Below are 16186 nucleotides of genomic sequence, written 5' to 3'. Positions count from 1 at the left end.
ACTGCTGTACATATATGTAAAATTGTATGATTTATTAGGACCACTTCAATATAATGCAGCAAAACCTAAAATGTTTTTCTCATGTATTTAACATTTTCCAGGTGAGTTTATTTGAACACATTCAGACCCTTCATGTGACCCCCTTTTGATTCTTTCATCACAGATATTTTATCTGTGATTGTTAGCAAGAGTTAGATTACAAAGCGTTGAGCTAAAAATGTAGCTATTGACCAAGTACTTTTTTCTGCTTCTCTATTCAAATAAATCCTCTTAATATATGATTTCTTTAATTCTTTTTTACATTCTGTTTTTCTCAGTGGAAGTTTATCTATGATAAAGATCACAGAACAAACTCATCTTTTCAAGAGTGGAATTAGGGCCTGACAAATACCTTTTATGCTAAATATCAAAATAGTATAACAAAAGACAAAATCTGTTTTTATTTCATTTTTTTCTTCAGTCACCTCAATAACACATTACATTATTTTAAAATGAACAGATGGTGTTTATTAGCAAAAAAAAAAAAAAAAAGTTTTCAAGCATGATGTGAACATAAATTAAACATCCAATGGATACCTACATTTTCAACAGTGTTACCTATCCAGCCAGCAAGGCTAAGTGGGCCCAAATGGTTTAAAAACGGGCAGAAACTGTGGCCCCAAATGTGTTCGTCCGCAATTTCCGTGGTGGTTCCACCTGTGTTTGCCCACATTGGCTTGTGTAAGGACTCAAAGGGTTAGCTCGCTATGCTAGCCAGCCTCCCAGTGGACGGCGTAGGATGCTTGGGAGTTCCGCTGCAGCGTGCTCCACTATAGCAAGCTAGCGAGTACCACTGTAGTGATCTCCGCTGTATCAAGCTAGTGAGCTAGCGAGTTTGGCTGTGGCAAGCCAGTTAGGTCCGCTGTAGCGAGGTAGCCAGCTCTGCTGTAGCGAGTTCCGTGATATCGAGCTAGCGAGCTCTGCTGTATCAAGTTAATGCGCTCCGCAGTGGTGAGCTAGCGAGTTCTGCTGTACCTAGCAAGCAAGCGCTGCTGTAGTAAGCTCTGCTGTAGCGAGCTAGCAAGCTCCAGTGTATTGAGCTAGCGAGCTCTGCTGTATTAAGCTTGCGACCTCTGTTGCATCAAACTTGTAACCTACGCTGTAGCGAGCTAGCAAGCTCTGCTGTAGTGAGCTAGCAAACTCTGCTGTAGTGAGCTAGCAAACTCTGCTGTAGTGAGCTAGCAAGCTCTGCTGTAGTGAGCTAGCAAGCTCTGCTGTAGCGAGCTAGCAAGCTCTGCTGTAGCGAGCTAGCAAGCTCTGCTGTAGTGAGCTAGCAAACTCTGCTGTAGCGAGCTAGCAAACTCTGCTGTAGCGAGCTAGCAAACTCTGCTATATAGAGCTAGCAAGCTCTGCTGTAGTGAGCTCCGCTGTAGTGAAGTAGCAAGTACCCCTGTAGCTTGCTTTGCTGTATTGAGCTAGCGAGGTCTATTGCATCGAGATAGCAAGCTCTGCTGTAGTGAGCTACCAAGCTCTAGTGTATCGAGCTAGCGAGTTCCGCTATAGCAAGTTCTGTCGTAGTGAGCTAGCGAGCTCTGTTGTAGCTAGCTCCGCTTTAGCGAGCTCTGCTGTCCATCGGACAGCTGGCTAGCTAACCCACCAAGTTCCCACTTCGGGACCTACATTCTCTGCCCACTTTAACCCAAATGGGGCCCACTTGGCCTTTCTGGCTGAGTAAATCTGTGTATTCCACTGTAATACATCTCAGAAGCTTTTGTTGAAATATATTTACGTTAGAACATATTTCAGGTCCAACTATTTAATCAAAAGTGAATACAGAAAAACTCTTAAATTTAGCTTTACAAGAGCTCAGAGAATTTCTTGAGGGAAACTTCTAGAGGACCTACAAACTTAACTCTTTAACATCAAAGCTTTTCTCCTCCAAAATCTGCTAAAAATATTATGTTAACGGTTGAAAAGTTACAGCATGTTAAAGATTTTTTAATCAGCAGCACCTCAGGTGTTATTCAGGTTCTAGAAATGCTCCTCCTGCTGGGTCACAGGAGGATGCAGAAACAGCAGTGTTTGTCTCGGTGGACAGGTTCTTCCTCCTTAAGTTGTAGAGCTTCTCGAGCCGAGGATTCGTCTTTACACTCCGACAGCGAGCCGCTGGAGGTGGACAGCAGCCTCCCACACACCAACTCTGCAGCTTTGCCATCTGTAGCTGACAAATCTGTCACAGTTTTCTCCCTGAGCGACATGTCCCCGTCTTCGTCGTCATCTATTAAAACAAACTCCTTGAGGTACATCATCCCCACCCCGTGAAGTCTGTGGTTCTCCAGCGAGTCGTCCACAGAGTGGGAGTCAGCCAGAGTCAGAGTCTCTGTCAGGGTTTTATGCTGGTCCGCGCAGTTGTCCTCTGACCCCGAACAGGTCTGGCTGCTCGAATCCTTCAGCCATGAGGATTTTCTGTGAACTGCTGCATCTCCCAGAATGCACTCTTGCTCCTTACAACTGAGTTTGTCTGAGTCACGCGAGATCTTCCCTGAGCCGTCATGTTTGGTGATATGGTGTCTCCTGCTGTGAGAACTGTATCGAGTTGCACATCCATTAACAGGATCCATCTTCAGTCATGGCAGACGCTGCTGCTCCCTGTTGGATAGAAGAGGTGGAAGATTTAAAGTCATGCAAGCCACTAAATCAAGGGTGTCTAAACTCAATCGCACAAGGGACCAAAATCCAAAACACCCTAGGTCACGGGCCAAACAGGATAAACATTTATTCAACACTCTAAAACTACATTTTAAAAACTTTAAAATCGTAACTTTGTAACATAAAAGATATAAAGTATTATCTGCAAAAATGCTAGTGTGAATGTTGTAAGATGAATTTGACCGCTGAAGATGCTGAAATTGATAGCTGAAAAGCTGAAGCTCATAGGTGAAAATGCTAAAGCTGACATCCAGCTAAAAAATAGCTAATTGTCTTTTTAGCATAACAAACAAACAAACATATAGGTTAGCAAAAACAGTTGTCACTTTTTTGCCAAAATATTAGCTAAACTCCAATTTTTTTTATTTTACAATAAAAGATAAAAGCATGAATATATTTAAAGTCTTGTTGCTAATCTGCTTAAAATTTTGCAATTTGAAGACTTTCTCATTTGTTTCCCATGAGGCATACTTTGCTCAATATTTCAAAAAGTTATAAAGTTGATGCACACTAAAAATACAGTAATGTCCTGAACGAGCTGAACGTTTTGATACCAAGATTGCTGAAATTGCTGAAAGTGTGATTGAGTTTTTAGGTGCTGAAAAACATTCAGAAAGGATCTTGTATTATTGCAGTAAATTGTAAAATAGTAAAAAGAAAAAAAAAGCCTAAAAGTCAAGTGATCAAAATGATTGCAGAAATCCAAAAATAGATGGGATTTTTTTCTGCTTAGATTTCTGAGTCCACATTAAATCTCCTAAAATCATCTGCTGTAAAATAGTTTGTTCTCTTCAACCCGTTTGACTTCATGCAGTTTATTTTTCCCTGCATGTGTCTTGATCTTCTTCTTCTTCTTCTTCTTTTCCTTTGGGCTTTTCCCTTCAGGGGTCGCCACAGCGAATCAGTTTCCTCCATCTAAGCCTGTCTTCAGCATCCTCCACTCTAACACCAGCCACTTTCATGTCTTCATTCACTGCATCCATAAACCTCCTCTTTGGTCTTCCTCTAGACCTCTTTCCTGCAGCTCTAGACTCAGCATCCTTCTACCAATATATTCACTGTCTCTCCTCTGAACATGTCCAAACCATCTCAGTCTGGCCTCTCTGACTTTATCTCCAAAACCTCTAACATGTGCTGTCCCTCTGATGTATTCATTCCTGATCCTATCCACCCTGGTCACTCCCAAAGAGAACCTCAGCATCTTCATCTCTGCTACCTCCAGCTCTGCTTCCTGTCTTTTCTTCAGTCCCACTGTTTCTAGTCCAAACAACATGGCTGGTCTCACCACAGTCTTGTACACCTTTCCTTTCATTTGTGCTGAAACTCTTCTGTCACACATCACACCTGACACTTTTCTCCACCCATTCCAACCTGCTTGCACTCTCCTCTTCACTTCTTTTCCACACTCTCCATTACTCTGTACTGTTGACCCTAAATACTTAAACTCCTCCCCCTTCTTCATCTCTTCTCCCTGTAACCTCACTCTTCCACTCTGGTTCCTCTCATTCACACACATGTACTCTGTCTTACTGCGGCTAACCTTCATTCCTCTCCTTTCCAGGGCAAACCTCCACCTCTCTAACTCCACCTCCACCTGTTCCCTGCTCTCACTACAAATCACAATATCATCTGCAAACATCATAGTCCATGGTGATTCCTGTCTAACCTCATCCGTCAGTCTGTCCATCACCATTGCAAACAGGAAGGGGCTCAGAGCTGATCCCTGATGTAATCCCACCTCCACTTGAACTCCTCTGTCACCCCTACAGCACACCTCACCACTGTCTTACAGCCCTCATACATGTCCTGCACTGCTCGGACATACTTCTCTGTCACTCCAGACTTCCTCATACAATACCATAGTTCCTCTCTGGGCACTCTGTCATAAGCTTTCTCCAGATCTACAAAGACACAGTGGAGCTCTCTCTGACCTTCTCTGTACTTCTCTATCAACATCCTCAAAGCAAATGTTGCGTCTGTAGTGCTCTTTCTTGGCATGAAACCATACTGCTGCTCACAAATGTTCACTTCTGCTCTTAGTCTGGCTTCCACTACTCTTTCCCACACCTTCATTATATGGCTCATCAGCTTTATTCCTCTGTAGTTACCACAACTCTGCAGATCTCCCTTATTCTTAAAAATGGGCACCATCACACTTCTCCTCCATTCCTCAGGCATCTTCTCACCACCTAAGATCCTGTTGAACAACCCGGTCTGCATGTGTCTTGATCTGTATTCCCCAAAATAAAAGGGTTCTTTTCTCCAAATCGTTCAGACTCTGTTTGACTGGGACACATGTGTTTCACAGACGCAGAAACTAGGACACATCTGGTTATTCCAGAAGGCTTTTTTATGAACAATAATGGAACAGCAAAAGTGAGAACAAGCTGTCATTTCACGTCTGCTTCTGTAAATGGATCCATGAAGCGACTATTTTTAAAAGAAGCAGAAAATAACTCGCATTCCTTGAGGATTTGCTCTTTGAAGAAAAAAGGCTCATTTTCTTCTGAAGTGTCTCTGACAAGAAAACTAAACCCTCCCTCTTTACAAAAAAAACACAAAAAAAGATTTACAGGGTTAGGATTGGTCTAAGTCAGGGGTGTCAAACTGAATCGCACAGGGGGCCAAAATCCAAAACACACCTTAGATCACGAGCCGACCAGGATAAACATTTATTGAACTTACTCAAACTCTAAAAGTGTAACTTCAGGACACACCCGGTACTGGTACCCTAACCCTAACTTGGTCTTTGTCTGGTACTACATCTGAAACCGGTACTAATCCGTGTCTGGTACCGACTGTCCAGTATTGGCTTATGATTAGGGTTAGGATCCCGGTACAGTCCAGAATAAATCAACTTAAACCTTAAATAACTTTTAATATTTTACCCTCCATAAAAATATAGTTTGGCAAATTATACAAGTAAATGTTAAAAGAAAACTTATGGGGTTAAATCAGAATCAGATAAAAGTGAACAAAAAACCATATGAAAAATTTGAAAAACACATTGTAAAATTTTTGAAAGCAGTCTTAAACTTGAAAATTAAAAAAAATAAAATTGAACATTTGAAAAAATAATATTGAAAACTTTAAAAATAATAAATTTAAAAAACAAAAAATAAAATTTGAAACTTGACTTTTAAAAACCCGCCCCCATGTAAAATTAGGATCAGGTCAGCAGCAAAAACGCGAAATCTCTGAATTGAAGCTGAAAATAGAATTTAAAAAAAAGAATAAGAAAAGGAAAGTTGAAAGTACAAATTAACATTATTTTAAGTTGCAACAATTTTTAGCTTTATTTTTTTCAAGATTCAAATTTACTATTTTTTCAAATTTACAAAATTTCTTTCAAGTTTTCAAAATTATTTTTTCAAATGTTCACATTTATTTTTTTAATATTCCTTCAAGTTTAAAATAGTTCTTTTTTAGAGTTTATAACTGCTTTCAAATGTTCATTTTTTTTCTTCAAATTTACAATCTTGTTTTTTTATTCACTATAAGCTGATCCTGATTTGACCCCATTAAAAAAACCTCAAGATTCACATTGCTGTATGTTGGCTGAACGTGTTTTAACTGCATCCAAGGCTGAATTTAGTTGTTGTAAGGAGAGGGATTTTTCGGGTTATTTAAAGGGGTACTTGTAAAAATAGGATTTTTTTTTTAATATGGAATATTTTTTGACATAAAGGTCCAACACGATTTAGAAATCTCATGATTGAAGTAAAAAAGTTGATCTCTGAAATGTATTTACTGCTTTTGCCACAAAACCACCACAGAAAAAGAAGAGGAAAATGCCAGTTTGTCAAATTTTAAATGTAAATTTATGAAGTTCAAGAAAAAGTAAAATAAAAAGAGAATTAAACACATCCCCTAACCTCAATTGAAGAGATACCAGATTTAAAAGGGTGAAACCGTCTTTAAATATAAAGAACATATTTTTTTCCAAAAAATAAAAAGCATTAAAACCAGTAGAAAGAACAATTGCAGCATCAGTGTGTTTGGTGCTTCAGAAGCTTTAAGAGAATGATGCTGTTTCACTTCACTGACTAGACAGAATCAGGACTCCATAAATGTATAATGGATTTTTTTTAGGTAAACACGCTCAACTTTAATGGTTACAGAGCAAGAGTCGATGAAAAATGGATGTGACTTGAATCATGTGCGGCGCATTATCGCTCCTCGTCTCTGCAGCTTTAACTGAAGCACAAAGAGCTCAAAGAAGATAAAAAAATAAAAAATTTTCTACTAATAAAAATGTCCCATCCTCTAATTCTTATTTTAATTTACTCAACTTACAAACATATAAATGGAAATGACACATACTCATGATAATACGCTGAAGTGAGCGTTTCTAATAGGTTCATTACCTGAGGCCTTCATGGATGAACTCTGGGTGGAAAAGGTCACATCTCACAGAGAAAGGGACCCATCCAGCAGCAGCTTGAGCAGCCCGTCTTCTCCGGTCTGGACGCCCTCAGACAAAGACTCCTCACTCCTCCCCTCCACTCACAAACTACAACCGCTGACAGCTCCGGGGATTATCCACCGGCAGAGATCACACCGCCCACCGTGCTGCTTCTGCTGCGTTTACCGTCCTTGTGTTGCTTCACGTCAGAATAATGTGACATGAAGGGAATGGGAAAAGTTTCTCAGACAATCATCAAATATTTTCTCTTAAAAAAAGTTAAATATATAAATTTTCAACCCTTTAACACCAGAACTGCAGTGTTTATGTTCTTTGATTTACTGTTATTTTTAAGTGTTAATGCGATCAATGTGACTCCAGCAGACGTGTAATCTGTTATCTTGGAGAATGAAAAACTCATCTGTGGTTCTGAGTTTCAGGAGTTCCTGTTTTCTATGTTAAAGCAGTGCTGGGACGCATGAAAGACACTTTTCTTACAGTGATGAACTGGATGTTTTCCTATAAATAATACAAAAAGAGGAGTCCTCCACATACAAGAAAGATGCAAGCGGGAATATTGGTGCATAAATGATTAAAGAGTCTTTACTCACTGTGAGGTTGGTGTCTATGAGGCCCTATGTTGTAACCCGTTCCATACTGAGGACTACTCGCTTAGCAGAGCAACTAAAATGAGGACTTTTTCACTCTTTTTGACTGATATTTGTTAACAATCACAGAGCCCATAACAGACAGTTTTATTGGTGTAAGGATGAACCCTGTAAGTCTGATTAGAGATGATGGGACAAACATTTCCTCCATGTTTACATGTTTAGGGTTTTGCAGAAATTGATTTCTGAAAACTTTATTTTTAAACAAAAACCTACAGAAGACAAACATGGCCTGCCCTGATTAAATGTTTTTGATCATTTTCTCGTTATAACAAGATCCACTATCTTGTTATAAGGAGAAAATTAAGTTAGTTTTCTCGTTATAACCTCTCTCTCCTTCCTGCACAGACTTTACCTGTTTTAAATCTCTTTATTTTGTGGTTAACAATAAAAACAATTAAAAAAAACACTCCCCAAAAGTTGTTTTTTTGTCTGAAGTTGTCTAAGTTGTTTTAGTCTATTTTTCCTTTATTAGTGGATCTCTCTTTAGATGTCTTAATTCCATCTCATGCAGCAGCCTCATCCTTTTATTTCCCCAAAACCCCCAAACAAACGAACAGGTTGATTGACAGATCCCCGCGCTGCCGAGCGTTTCTGCGTGGTGCGTTCACTGAGCTCTGGACATCGGCAGCAACACAAAGCAATTTATAAGAGAAAATGTTGAACACTAGAACTGATCTATATACAATTTATTGATTTAATAGTATCGACATTGTTTTATATAAAAACTGCTTTGTTATGTATGAAAATGGCAAAAGTTTTGTAGTGGACGGAGTTGGGCCGAGTGGGTGTTTGGGTCCGGAGTTCAGTAAACACATCATGCAGAAACGCTCGGCAGCCCTGAGTTCTGTCCTTATATATATATATGTATATATATACATATATATATATATATATATATATATATATATGTATATGTATATATGGTTCTGTCAATCAACCTGTGTGTTTTCTTCTGAAAGAGAAAAAATGTAATAAGAAATTATTATTTTTTCTTCATTTCTAAGTATTTCTCCTCTTAAATCAATCAAACTGTCTTGTACAGACTCTGTTTGAATGAATGATCTTCTTTCCATCAACAGCTCTGCTGCACATGCACTAAACCCTCATCTGTTCCTAGTGTCTAGTTCAGGTTCTGGAGAAGAGAAGATGGTATCTTCACATTGACTGCAGTCAAATGAGCCGCCGTTCACATTTCTGTGGTCAAATCAGCATCACTGGATTTTTGGTGTGAGTTTCATCCAATACTTACGGTAGCAGGACTGAGAACGCTGGAAAATCTCCACCAGACTCCACGGAGCTTCTTGATGTGACCACGGAAATGTGAACGGCGGCTCATTTGACCGCAGTTGGAAAGGATTGTAAATCAATGAAAGAGCATTTTGATGTTAGCTTTGATTATTTTATCAAGAACTCTGCTCTGAGAAACCAATGGACTTTTTTTGCTTTCAAAAAATATTTTGTGATAGCAGCACAAACATTTTTAGATGCGTTGTGCCTCATCTCACTTTCGCCCTTTCTTTGATTTTGCGTTGATACATTTTGTTTTTGTAATGTTTGTGCCAGCCTGCTGACCAAAGTTTGTCAACGCAAAAAAATTTTGTAAAGCAAAAAAAAAAGTTCTTGAAAGCAAATATTTAATATTTTAATGTACAAATATTAACACTTTTGTATTTTGTTTGCAATTTAGAAAAATATGATCTCAAAACTGTGAATTTTGCTTGGAATATGGTGGCACAAAAATCAATCCATATTTTATGTATTAAAATGTGATGCTAAAATATAAGGCGGACACACTGATATAATATTGGTATTTCTTTGTGCTTGGACAGCAATAAAAATGTTCTAATTGAATTGAGTCCTTGAGATCACCCCGGTCAAGAGGGGTGTGCTGCGTCCGTGGTGCTCCATGCAGAAGCTGTGATCTTTTTCAGAAGACTGATCCTTGTTTTTGTCCCAAAAGCGGATGGTTACTCTCCCTGGCACCAGAAGGGGCTCTGTGAAGTGTGCCTTGACTTTGACTGGAGATGTGACGACTTCTACTCCTGATGGCATAAAAATAAACTCTCATCAGGTGTTGTCAGTCCTAAAATGTGAGGCTCCATCAGCAACCGCTCAGTTGTCCTACCTTTGTGCTTTTCTATTTCAGCCAAACAGACAGACAGCATCCAGAGGCCTGAAGCCGTGCCTGAACCGAGGCTGAGGAACCTGGCTGCCAGAGAGAATATCTGCTGAGGGGAGCAGCTGGAGAACGACCATGAGCTCTGGAAGCTAGCTCTCCAGGGGGCTTGGAGCTCCACAAGCTTCTCGTTACCAGATGCTTGCTCGCCTGCAAAAACATCCAAACATTTCACTGATACTTAACCTTGAGGCATCGTTGGACGTGCTTAAACAAAACCTTTAACATACTGTAACTTTTATATGGTCAATGATAATTCCAGTAGATTGTGAAGGAGAAAAGCGGCTCTCGCCGCTTTTCTCCTTCACAATCTACTGGAATTATTGTGTTAATGGTTGAAAGTTACAGTAAATCAAAGAACAGAAAGACTGGAGCTCACCGTGATGCTGCTGACTCTCGTCTGCACTCTTGAGTGAACCTCTCCCTTCAGAAAGGAAGGTCAGCACGCTTTCCCACACTGTGGATCCAGAGCGGGAGGTGGCAGACAGGCGAATGTCCACCTCTGCCCCCGTACGGGTCTGCTGATACCCCAGAACTCTGGCCTGCAGCGAGAACGGACCCTTCTTCAGCTCATCGACGGGCTGAAGCGTCTGCAGGCTCTGACGCACCCGGACGAGTCCTGAAGGGAGTTCACAATCCTGACATCTCTGATTCAGATTATTCCAACACTAGCATTCACTCATTCAGTTAAAACACTGACGGAGGTGAACAAAGTGTAAAGAGAGGCTGACATTTCAACCATGTCACAGTGATAAATATCCTGATGAATGTAAGGATTGCATGCATTTTTAGGAGTGTTTTTGATTTGACCCAAAGCTGAAGTCAACAATTATTACCTCATTGACAGATTTTCATTTAATAATTTTGAATAATATCTCCCAATGGGGTAATAAATTGATCTTATAAAGAGCTTTAATTTTATAAAAACAATTCTAGTCACTAAGATATAATTTCTCAAACTAAGATCATTTTGCTATTGAAAAACTTTATGGAAAAAACTGTTTTTCTTACAAGACAGAAAATGAGACATAATTTCACAAAACACAAGTATCTTTACTTTCTTAAGATTTCATTTTTGCACCTCAAAGTAGAAAATAATGTTAAAAAAAAGAATTTCAAAAGGAGAAAATAGCATTCTCCCATTTAGTATTCTTTTACAGCAGGGGTGTCAAACTCAATCCGACATGGGCCCAAAATCTAAAACACACCTTAGGTCGCGTGCCGAAAATGATAAACATTTATCGAACACACTAAAACTACATTTTCAAAACTTAAAAGCTGCAACTTTTTAACATAATTATGAACTACATATATAGCATTACCTGCGATAACACTAGTGTGAATGCTGTAAAATGAGTTTGGATGCTGAAGATGATGAAATTTATAGCTAAAAATGCTGAAGCTGATAGCATCTAGATAAAATATTAGCTAAATGCCAAATTATCCTAAAAACGTAGGTTAGCCAAAACAGCTAGCATGTAGCTGAAAAAAAATAGCTAAACTTCAAAATATCCTAAAAAACTGAAAAAAGTCTAAATTAGCCAAAAATAGATAGCATGTGGCTGAAATATTTGCTCCAAAATAGCCTAAAAATATATTTTTTCCCCAGTCTGGCCATATGATCGAGACCTGCATGGAATTTCACTTTTTTTTTCCAGTCTTCTGCAGTCTGTGTTCCTATCCGGTTGTGTGTGAGTTTCTCTAAAACTTCAAATGTTTGAGTTTTTTACACTTTTGTTAGACAGCATAATGACCCCTGCCCCCCCATCAGAGTAGGAAACAGTAATATAGCCTCAACAAGAAAACATTTGGGGATCCCTGGTTTATAGTGAGGAGTCAACAATATAATAAACTCAAAGGTCCTTTAAGACTTAGTGATTCCATGACTGCAGTCTCTATATTTCTTTTTTTCCCTATTACACCCCTATTAAAACTGTCTCTATAGAACACAAGTGTCAAAGTCAAGGTGATTCTATCCGGGCTTCCAGATCATTTTATTTTATTGTTATTAATGGCCTGATGTTATCTTGTGCTTATTTCTAACTTTAATAATTTTGACAAAATCTATTTTTATGGAGAGTAAAATATTTTGGATTTTGGCCCATTGTTATGATGGAGTTCCACAGCCCTGCTCCATGGAGACCAATCTTACCTGCTGGACTGAGCCTGAAGTTTTCATCAGTCAGCAGCAAAAGCAGAAGTTTGGAACACAGGAATTCTGGGAAACACAGCGGGATGTCTCTGAATTCAGCATCCGGGTAATCCCAGCCATAACCTGCAGCACTGCAGAACCTCCTGAACACAGTCCTCTGCAGCCTTGAAAACAGAGCAGGTTCAGACCCAAAATTGTCCCAACTGCCAGACTAAACCTCAAGGTAGACGCAAACCAAGCCCCGATCATCATACCATCACCGCCATGCTTAAAGGCTAGTGTGCAGCGTTTACCTGAAAATTTGTTTCACGAAGTTTGTCGCAAAGTTTCCACATATTAACTTTGTTATTTTGATCGTTTATATAGTTAAATAACGTGCGAAGTCTAAAATAGTAAAACAACATACCGCTAAAGAACTTTTGAAATGACGTCATTCGCGTACAGGTGGTCCGTGCTCACCTGCAGTTAACCAAGCTATACTCGACCTCCGTCGCGGCTGCCGCATGCAGGACACCTGGTTTCCGCGTGAGAATCCTCATCCAGTATTTTGCGTAGAGATAAACCAAACTAGGAAGTTTGTTACTGTCTAGCACGTGCGTTTCTACCGACCTGTGAGAGCGGTAAATGTAAACATAAACTAAACACGCAGAAAGCGCAGAGCCCGAAGCGATAATGTAAGCTCTCATTCTGGATTCAAATGACGTTAAGGTTTACTTTTATGCTGCAATCATAGATTAAAATCCAAGATCAATGACAATCCACACGCTGCGTCACCCGTCTACGGTGAGCAAACTGGGACAAACCACACGAATTCGCAGAATGACAATAACAAGCGAAAGTCTTTCTAAAAAATATTTATTGAGTTTTTCAACAAAAAAAAAAAAAAAAAATTGACATTTATTTTTATGTTTTTGTAAGTACATTTGTTTGTTGATGCAATTAGGATTTTGTAAATTTAAAATGTCTCCAGTTTCATTTTTTCAGAAGGAAATATTTTTTAAGAATCTCCCAAAACAGGAGATTATAATCAGAGTGAATGGGATGTCAGATAGAGTTTCTTCACTGGAGATTCCTGAGGTCATGGGCATCTGTTCATCCACTCCTCTTCATCCAAACAGAAGCAGCAGCACGATGCAGACTGAGTTTACCCCTATGAGTGGCACTGTGGGGGCAATAAAAACACCATCAGAGCATCGCATGGACACCGTGTGCAGACCGGTGTGGGTGTGAGATCAGACAATCACCTCTCATCACCGTCCTTACAGAGCGGACCAGATTCATCAGCTGCGCTTTGACGCCTGGTTCATCCCCAAATCCTCCGACACTTTGGTCCGCCCCCCAGCCAACTGAACCGAGCAAAAACAAATGAAGAAAAATGCTGTTTATTCAGGTTGTCTGCAGATTAACAGAAGTTAAATTTAAGACATCTAAGACCATATGTACAAAGAAAATGATCATCATTTCTACTTTATCAAAAATACATGTAAGCACTACATAGTTTACCATAATAAAAAGCCAAAATAATATATGCGAATGTCACACTTCCCAAATTTTTAAAATCATACACTAGCATTGTTGCTCTAAACATTTATTATTAACAGTTTCCTCAAAAATATTGTTTCAGCAAACACCTCCAGAGAGAGGCTAATAAGTATTTGAACACCCTGTGATTTTGCGAGGTCTCCCACTTAGAAATCAAGGAGGGGTCTGACAGATGCTTAGATCAAAAAAAAAAAAAAACAAAAAAAACGGAAAAGGAAATCACGTTGTGTGTTTTTTTGTATGCTTCTACTGTAAATAGATATTAATATTAATATAAAATGTCAATATTTGGTGTAGTAGCCTTTGTGAAATATAGTTTTCACCAGGTTTGTACACACTGCAGGAGGGATTTTGGTCACCTGCTCCACACAGATCTCCTCTAGATCAGTCAAGTTTCTGAGATGTTGCTGAGAAACAATGACACCTCAAAGATTTTCTATTGGGTTTATGTCTTCCAGAACCTTGATCTGCTTCTTACAGAGCCACTCCTTGATTCTCAAGTCATTGTCCTGTTGGAAGACCCAATCATGACCCATCTTCAATACTCTGAGGGAAGAAGGTCAGTCCACAAAATCTCACAGCACATTGCCTGGTCATCCTCTCCTTAATACAGTGCAGTCGTCCAGAAAAGCAGTCGTGTGCAGAAAGCCACCCCCATATCATGATGCTACCACCCCCATGCTTCACAGTTGGGATGGTGTTCTTGGAATGGTACTCATCATTCTTCTAACTGCAAACATGTTTTGCCTCAATACAAATTTTTACCAAATCTGAATGAAATGTATATGTAATTTTCAAGCCGTCGTCACAAATCACAAGTATTTCTAAAGTATTCTAAACTTATTACAACTTCTTAAAACTATAATCATCTCCACAGAAACAAATAAGTGAGAATTAAGTGGAGCCACATATTGTTTGGATGTTTCCTTTATGACATCAAAGGCTGCATCATTTACAGATGTGGAAAGAGTGGAATAGAAACAGTCAGGTTTCTCTGTGGTCGCTGTGTTTCTTGCACATGCGATTTGATCGCCAGGTGTAGGTGTCCTTTTGCAAACAGCACACATTGCTTCATAAGGATATGGACTTTTAACCACCACAGATAATATTTTCTTCATAACCTTGCACTTTCCCATTTTATGTTGCTAGCTGAGGTTAAACAATTTATCAGTCCACGATTAACACTATCTGGAAATGTTTTTGTTTTTAGTGACAGGAGGTCACATCGCATCGACTTTAAACAAAATTGTAAAACCCATTCACCAGAAGTTACGACAATTTAATGCTTTTTATGTAAAATTCAAAATAAGACTTTTAAGGATCTATAGACACCACCATGTTGTTTTTCCTCCCTAGACTTAAGATTTCCTGTCTTTCAAGTGTTTTGATTGTGCCAAGTGTAGAATTAATAACTCAAAATAAACGTTAAAAGCCTCCCTGTAGCAAAATAGAACATTTTAGAGGTTAATACAGACTCTCTGTGGGTAAATATTTATTTTCTCTAGCTACTAATACTTGTGAGTTGGCAATTGCTAACGTCAACGCTACATGGATGTCTAGATGAGGAGCCTGTATTGTTAAAAGCACAAACAAAACCACTTACTTTTACTTAAAAACCTTTCTTCGTGTAGCACAGCCACAGCATTGACGCACAGGATAGCTGCTTGGATTAGTGAATATAAAGTAAATGCCATTTTAGATGTGAAAACCCAGCTAGCTACACCGTCTGACAGCAGCACTCGCGATATTTACCGATGACACAGCCTACGGCAGCCCACGAAGGACCAACCTCTACTTGTCCCAATTTACCGCAGAAGGAAGTTCAACTAGTTCAGCTACTCGTTTCTACAAATTCCTTATTCTAATTGTTAATGATGAACAAATTTGACACAAAACTGACTTTTTTCATGAACATGTCGATGTATTCTCACATTCTCAGTCGAGATTTCAGACATGCAGTACAGAATAATGAAAGAATCAGCTTCACCCCCTACTGGTCAACATAGGAAATACACGTCAGTCCAGAAAAGTCATCAATTTTGAAAGCTTGTGTTTTCAGAATATTTTTTATGTTTAAAGAAAAAGGCGTTGTTATCTGGTTTATATAAAATATGATTTGTTAAAAATAATTTACTGAGAAAGATATTTTCTCAATTTTTAATTTTGTTTCAGTTATTTTTTGCAGACATCTAATACCAACAACAATGGTATTGTGCCTATTTATGTATAAACCTTAGACTTTAAAAAAAATTGCAATATTTTAGCATGTGTTAATACATCATGTTTCAAATGATTCATTTCAATTTGACTCTAAAACTGAGCTAAAAATTCTCAGTGTACGGGGGGTCTAAATTTAGTGGAGTCCATTGAAAATCATGTTTATGACATTTTCTTGTGGCACCTCACTGATGGAGTATATAGTGTGTATCAGGGGTGTCAAACTCAATCGGACAGGGGGCCAAAATCCAAAATACTCCTTAGGTCGCGGGCTGAACTGGATAAACATTTATTGAACACTCTAAAACTAAATTTTTAAAAACTTTAAAACTGTA

The 16186-nt window shown here is 38.9% G+C and overlaps 3 protein-coding genes across 4 annotated transcripts; all 3 read right to left on the bottom strand.

The window, feature by feature from the left end:
• Positions 1 to 1324: 1324 nt before the first annotated feature.
• On the bottom strand, positions 1325 to 8630 carry si:ch211-12e13.12 (paralemmin-2). Its single transcript, XM_024275502.2, has 2 exons — positions 7056 to 8630; positions 1325 to 2628 (listed from the first exon to the last, which is right to left on the bottom strand). Exon 2 carries the CDS (start codon positions 2598 to 2600, stop codon positions 2034 to 2036), a length of 567 nt encoding a protein of 188 aa, XP_024131270.1. The 5' UTR covers positions 2601 to 2628; positions 7056 to 8630; the 3' UTR covers positions 1325 to 2033.
• Positions 8631 to 9561: 931 nt separating this feature from the next.
• si:ch211-12e13.1 lies at positions 9562 to 12815 on the bottom strand. 2 transcript variants are annotated; one of them, XM_024275503.2, is made up of 5 exons: positions 12552 to 12815; positions 12093 to 12256; positions 10320 to 10559; positions 9890 to 10090; positions 9562 to 9806 (listed from the first exon to the last, which is right to left on the bottom strand). In XM_024275503.2, exons 1-5 carry the CDS (start codon positions 12776 to 12778, stop codon positions 9607 to 9609), a joined length of 1032 nt encoding a protein of 343 aa, XP_024131271.1. In that variant the 5' UTR covers positions 12779 to 12815; the 3' UTR covers positions 9562 to 9606. The 2 variants fall into 2 exon arrangements, with proteins under 2 accessions (XP_024131271.1, XP_024131272.1); XM_024275504.2 differs by having other exon boundaries at positions 12093 to 12158; positions 12552 to 12788.
• Positions 12816 to 12931: 116 nt separating this feature from the next.
• On the bottom strand, positions 12932 to 15419 carry LOC112148404 (immediate early response 3-interacting protein 1). The gene is made up of 3 exons (XM_024275505.2): positions 15238 to 15419; positions 13337 to 13438; positions 12932 to 13254 (listed from the first exon to the last, which is right to left on the bottom strand). The coding sequence occupies exons 1-3, from the start codon at positions 15326 to 15328 to the stop codon at positions 13199 to 13201; spliced, it is 249 nt and encodes an 82-aa protein (XP_024131273.1). The 5' UTR covers positions 15329 to 15419; the 3' UTR covers positions 12932 to 13198.
• Positions 15420 to 16186: the final 767 nt, after the last annotated feature.

The sequence above is a fragment of the Oryzias melastigma genome, linkage group LG9, assembly GCF_002922805.2.
Source record: "Oryzias melastigma strain HK-1 linkage group LG9, ASM292280v2, whole genome shotgun sequence".
NCBI classification, from domain to species: domain Eukaryota; kingdom Metazoa; phylum Chordata; class Actinopteri; order Beloniformes; family Adrianichthyidae; genus Oryzias; species Oryzias melastigma.
The sequence above is the reverse complement of the archived record's forward strand: the minus strand, read 5'-3'. Positions and strand labels throughout refer to the sequence as shown.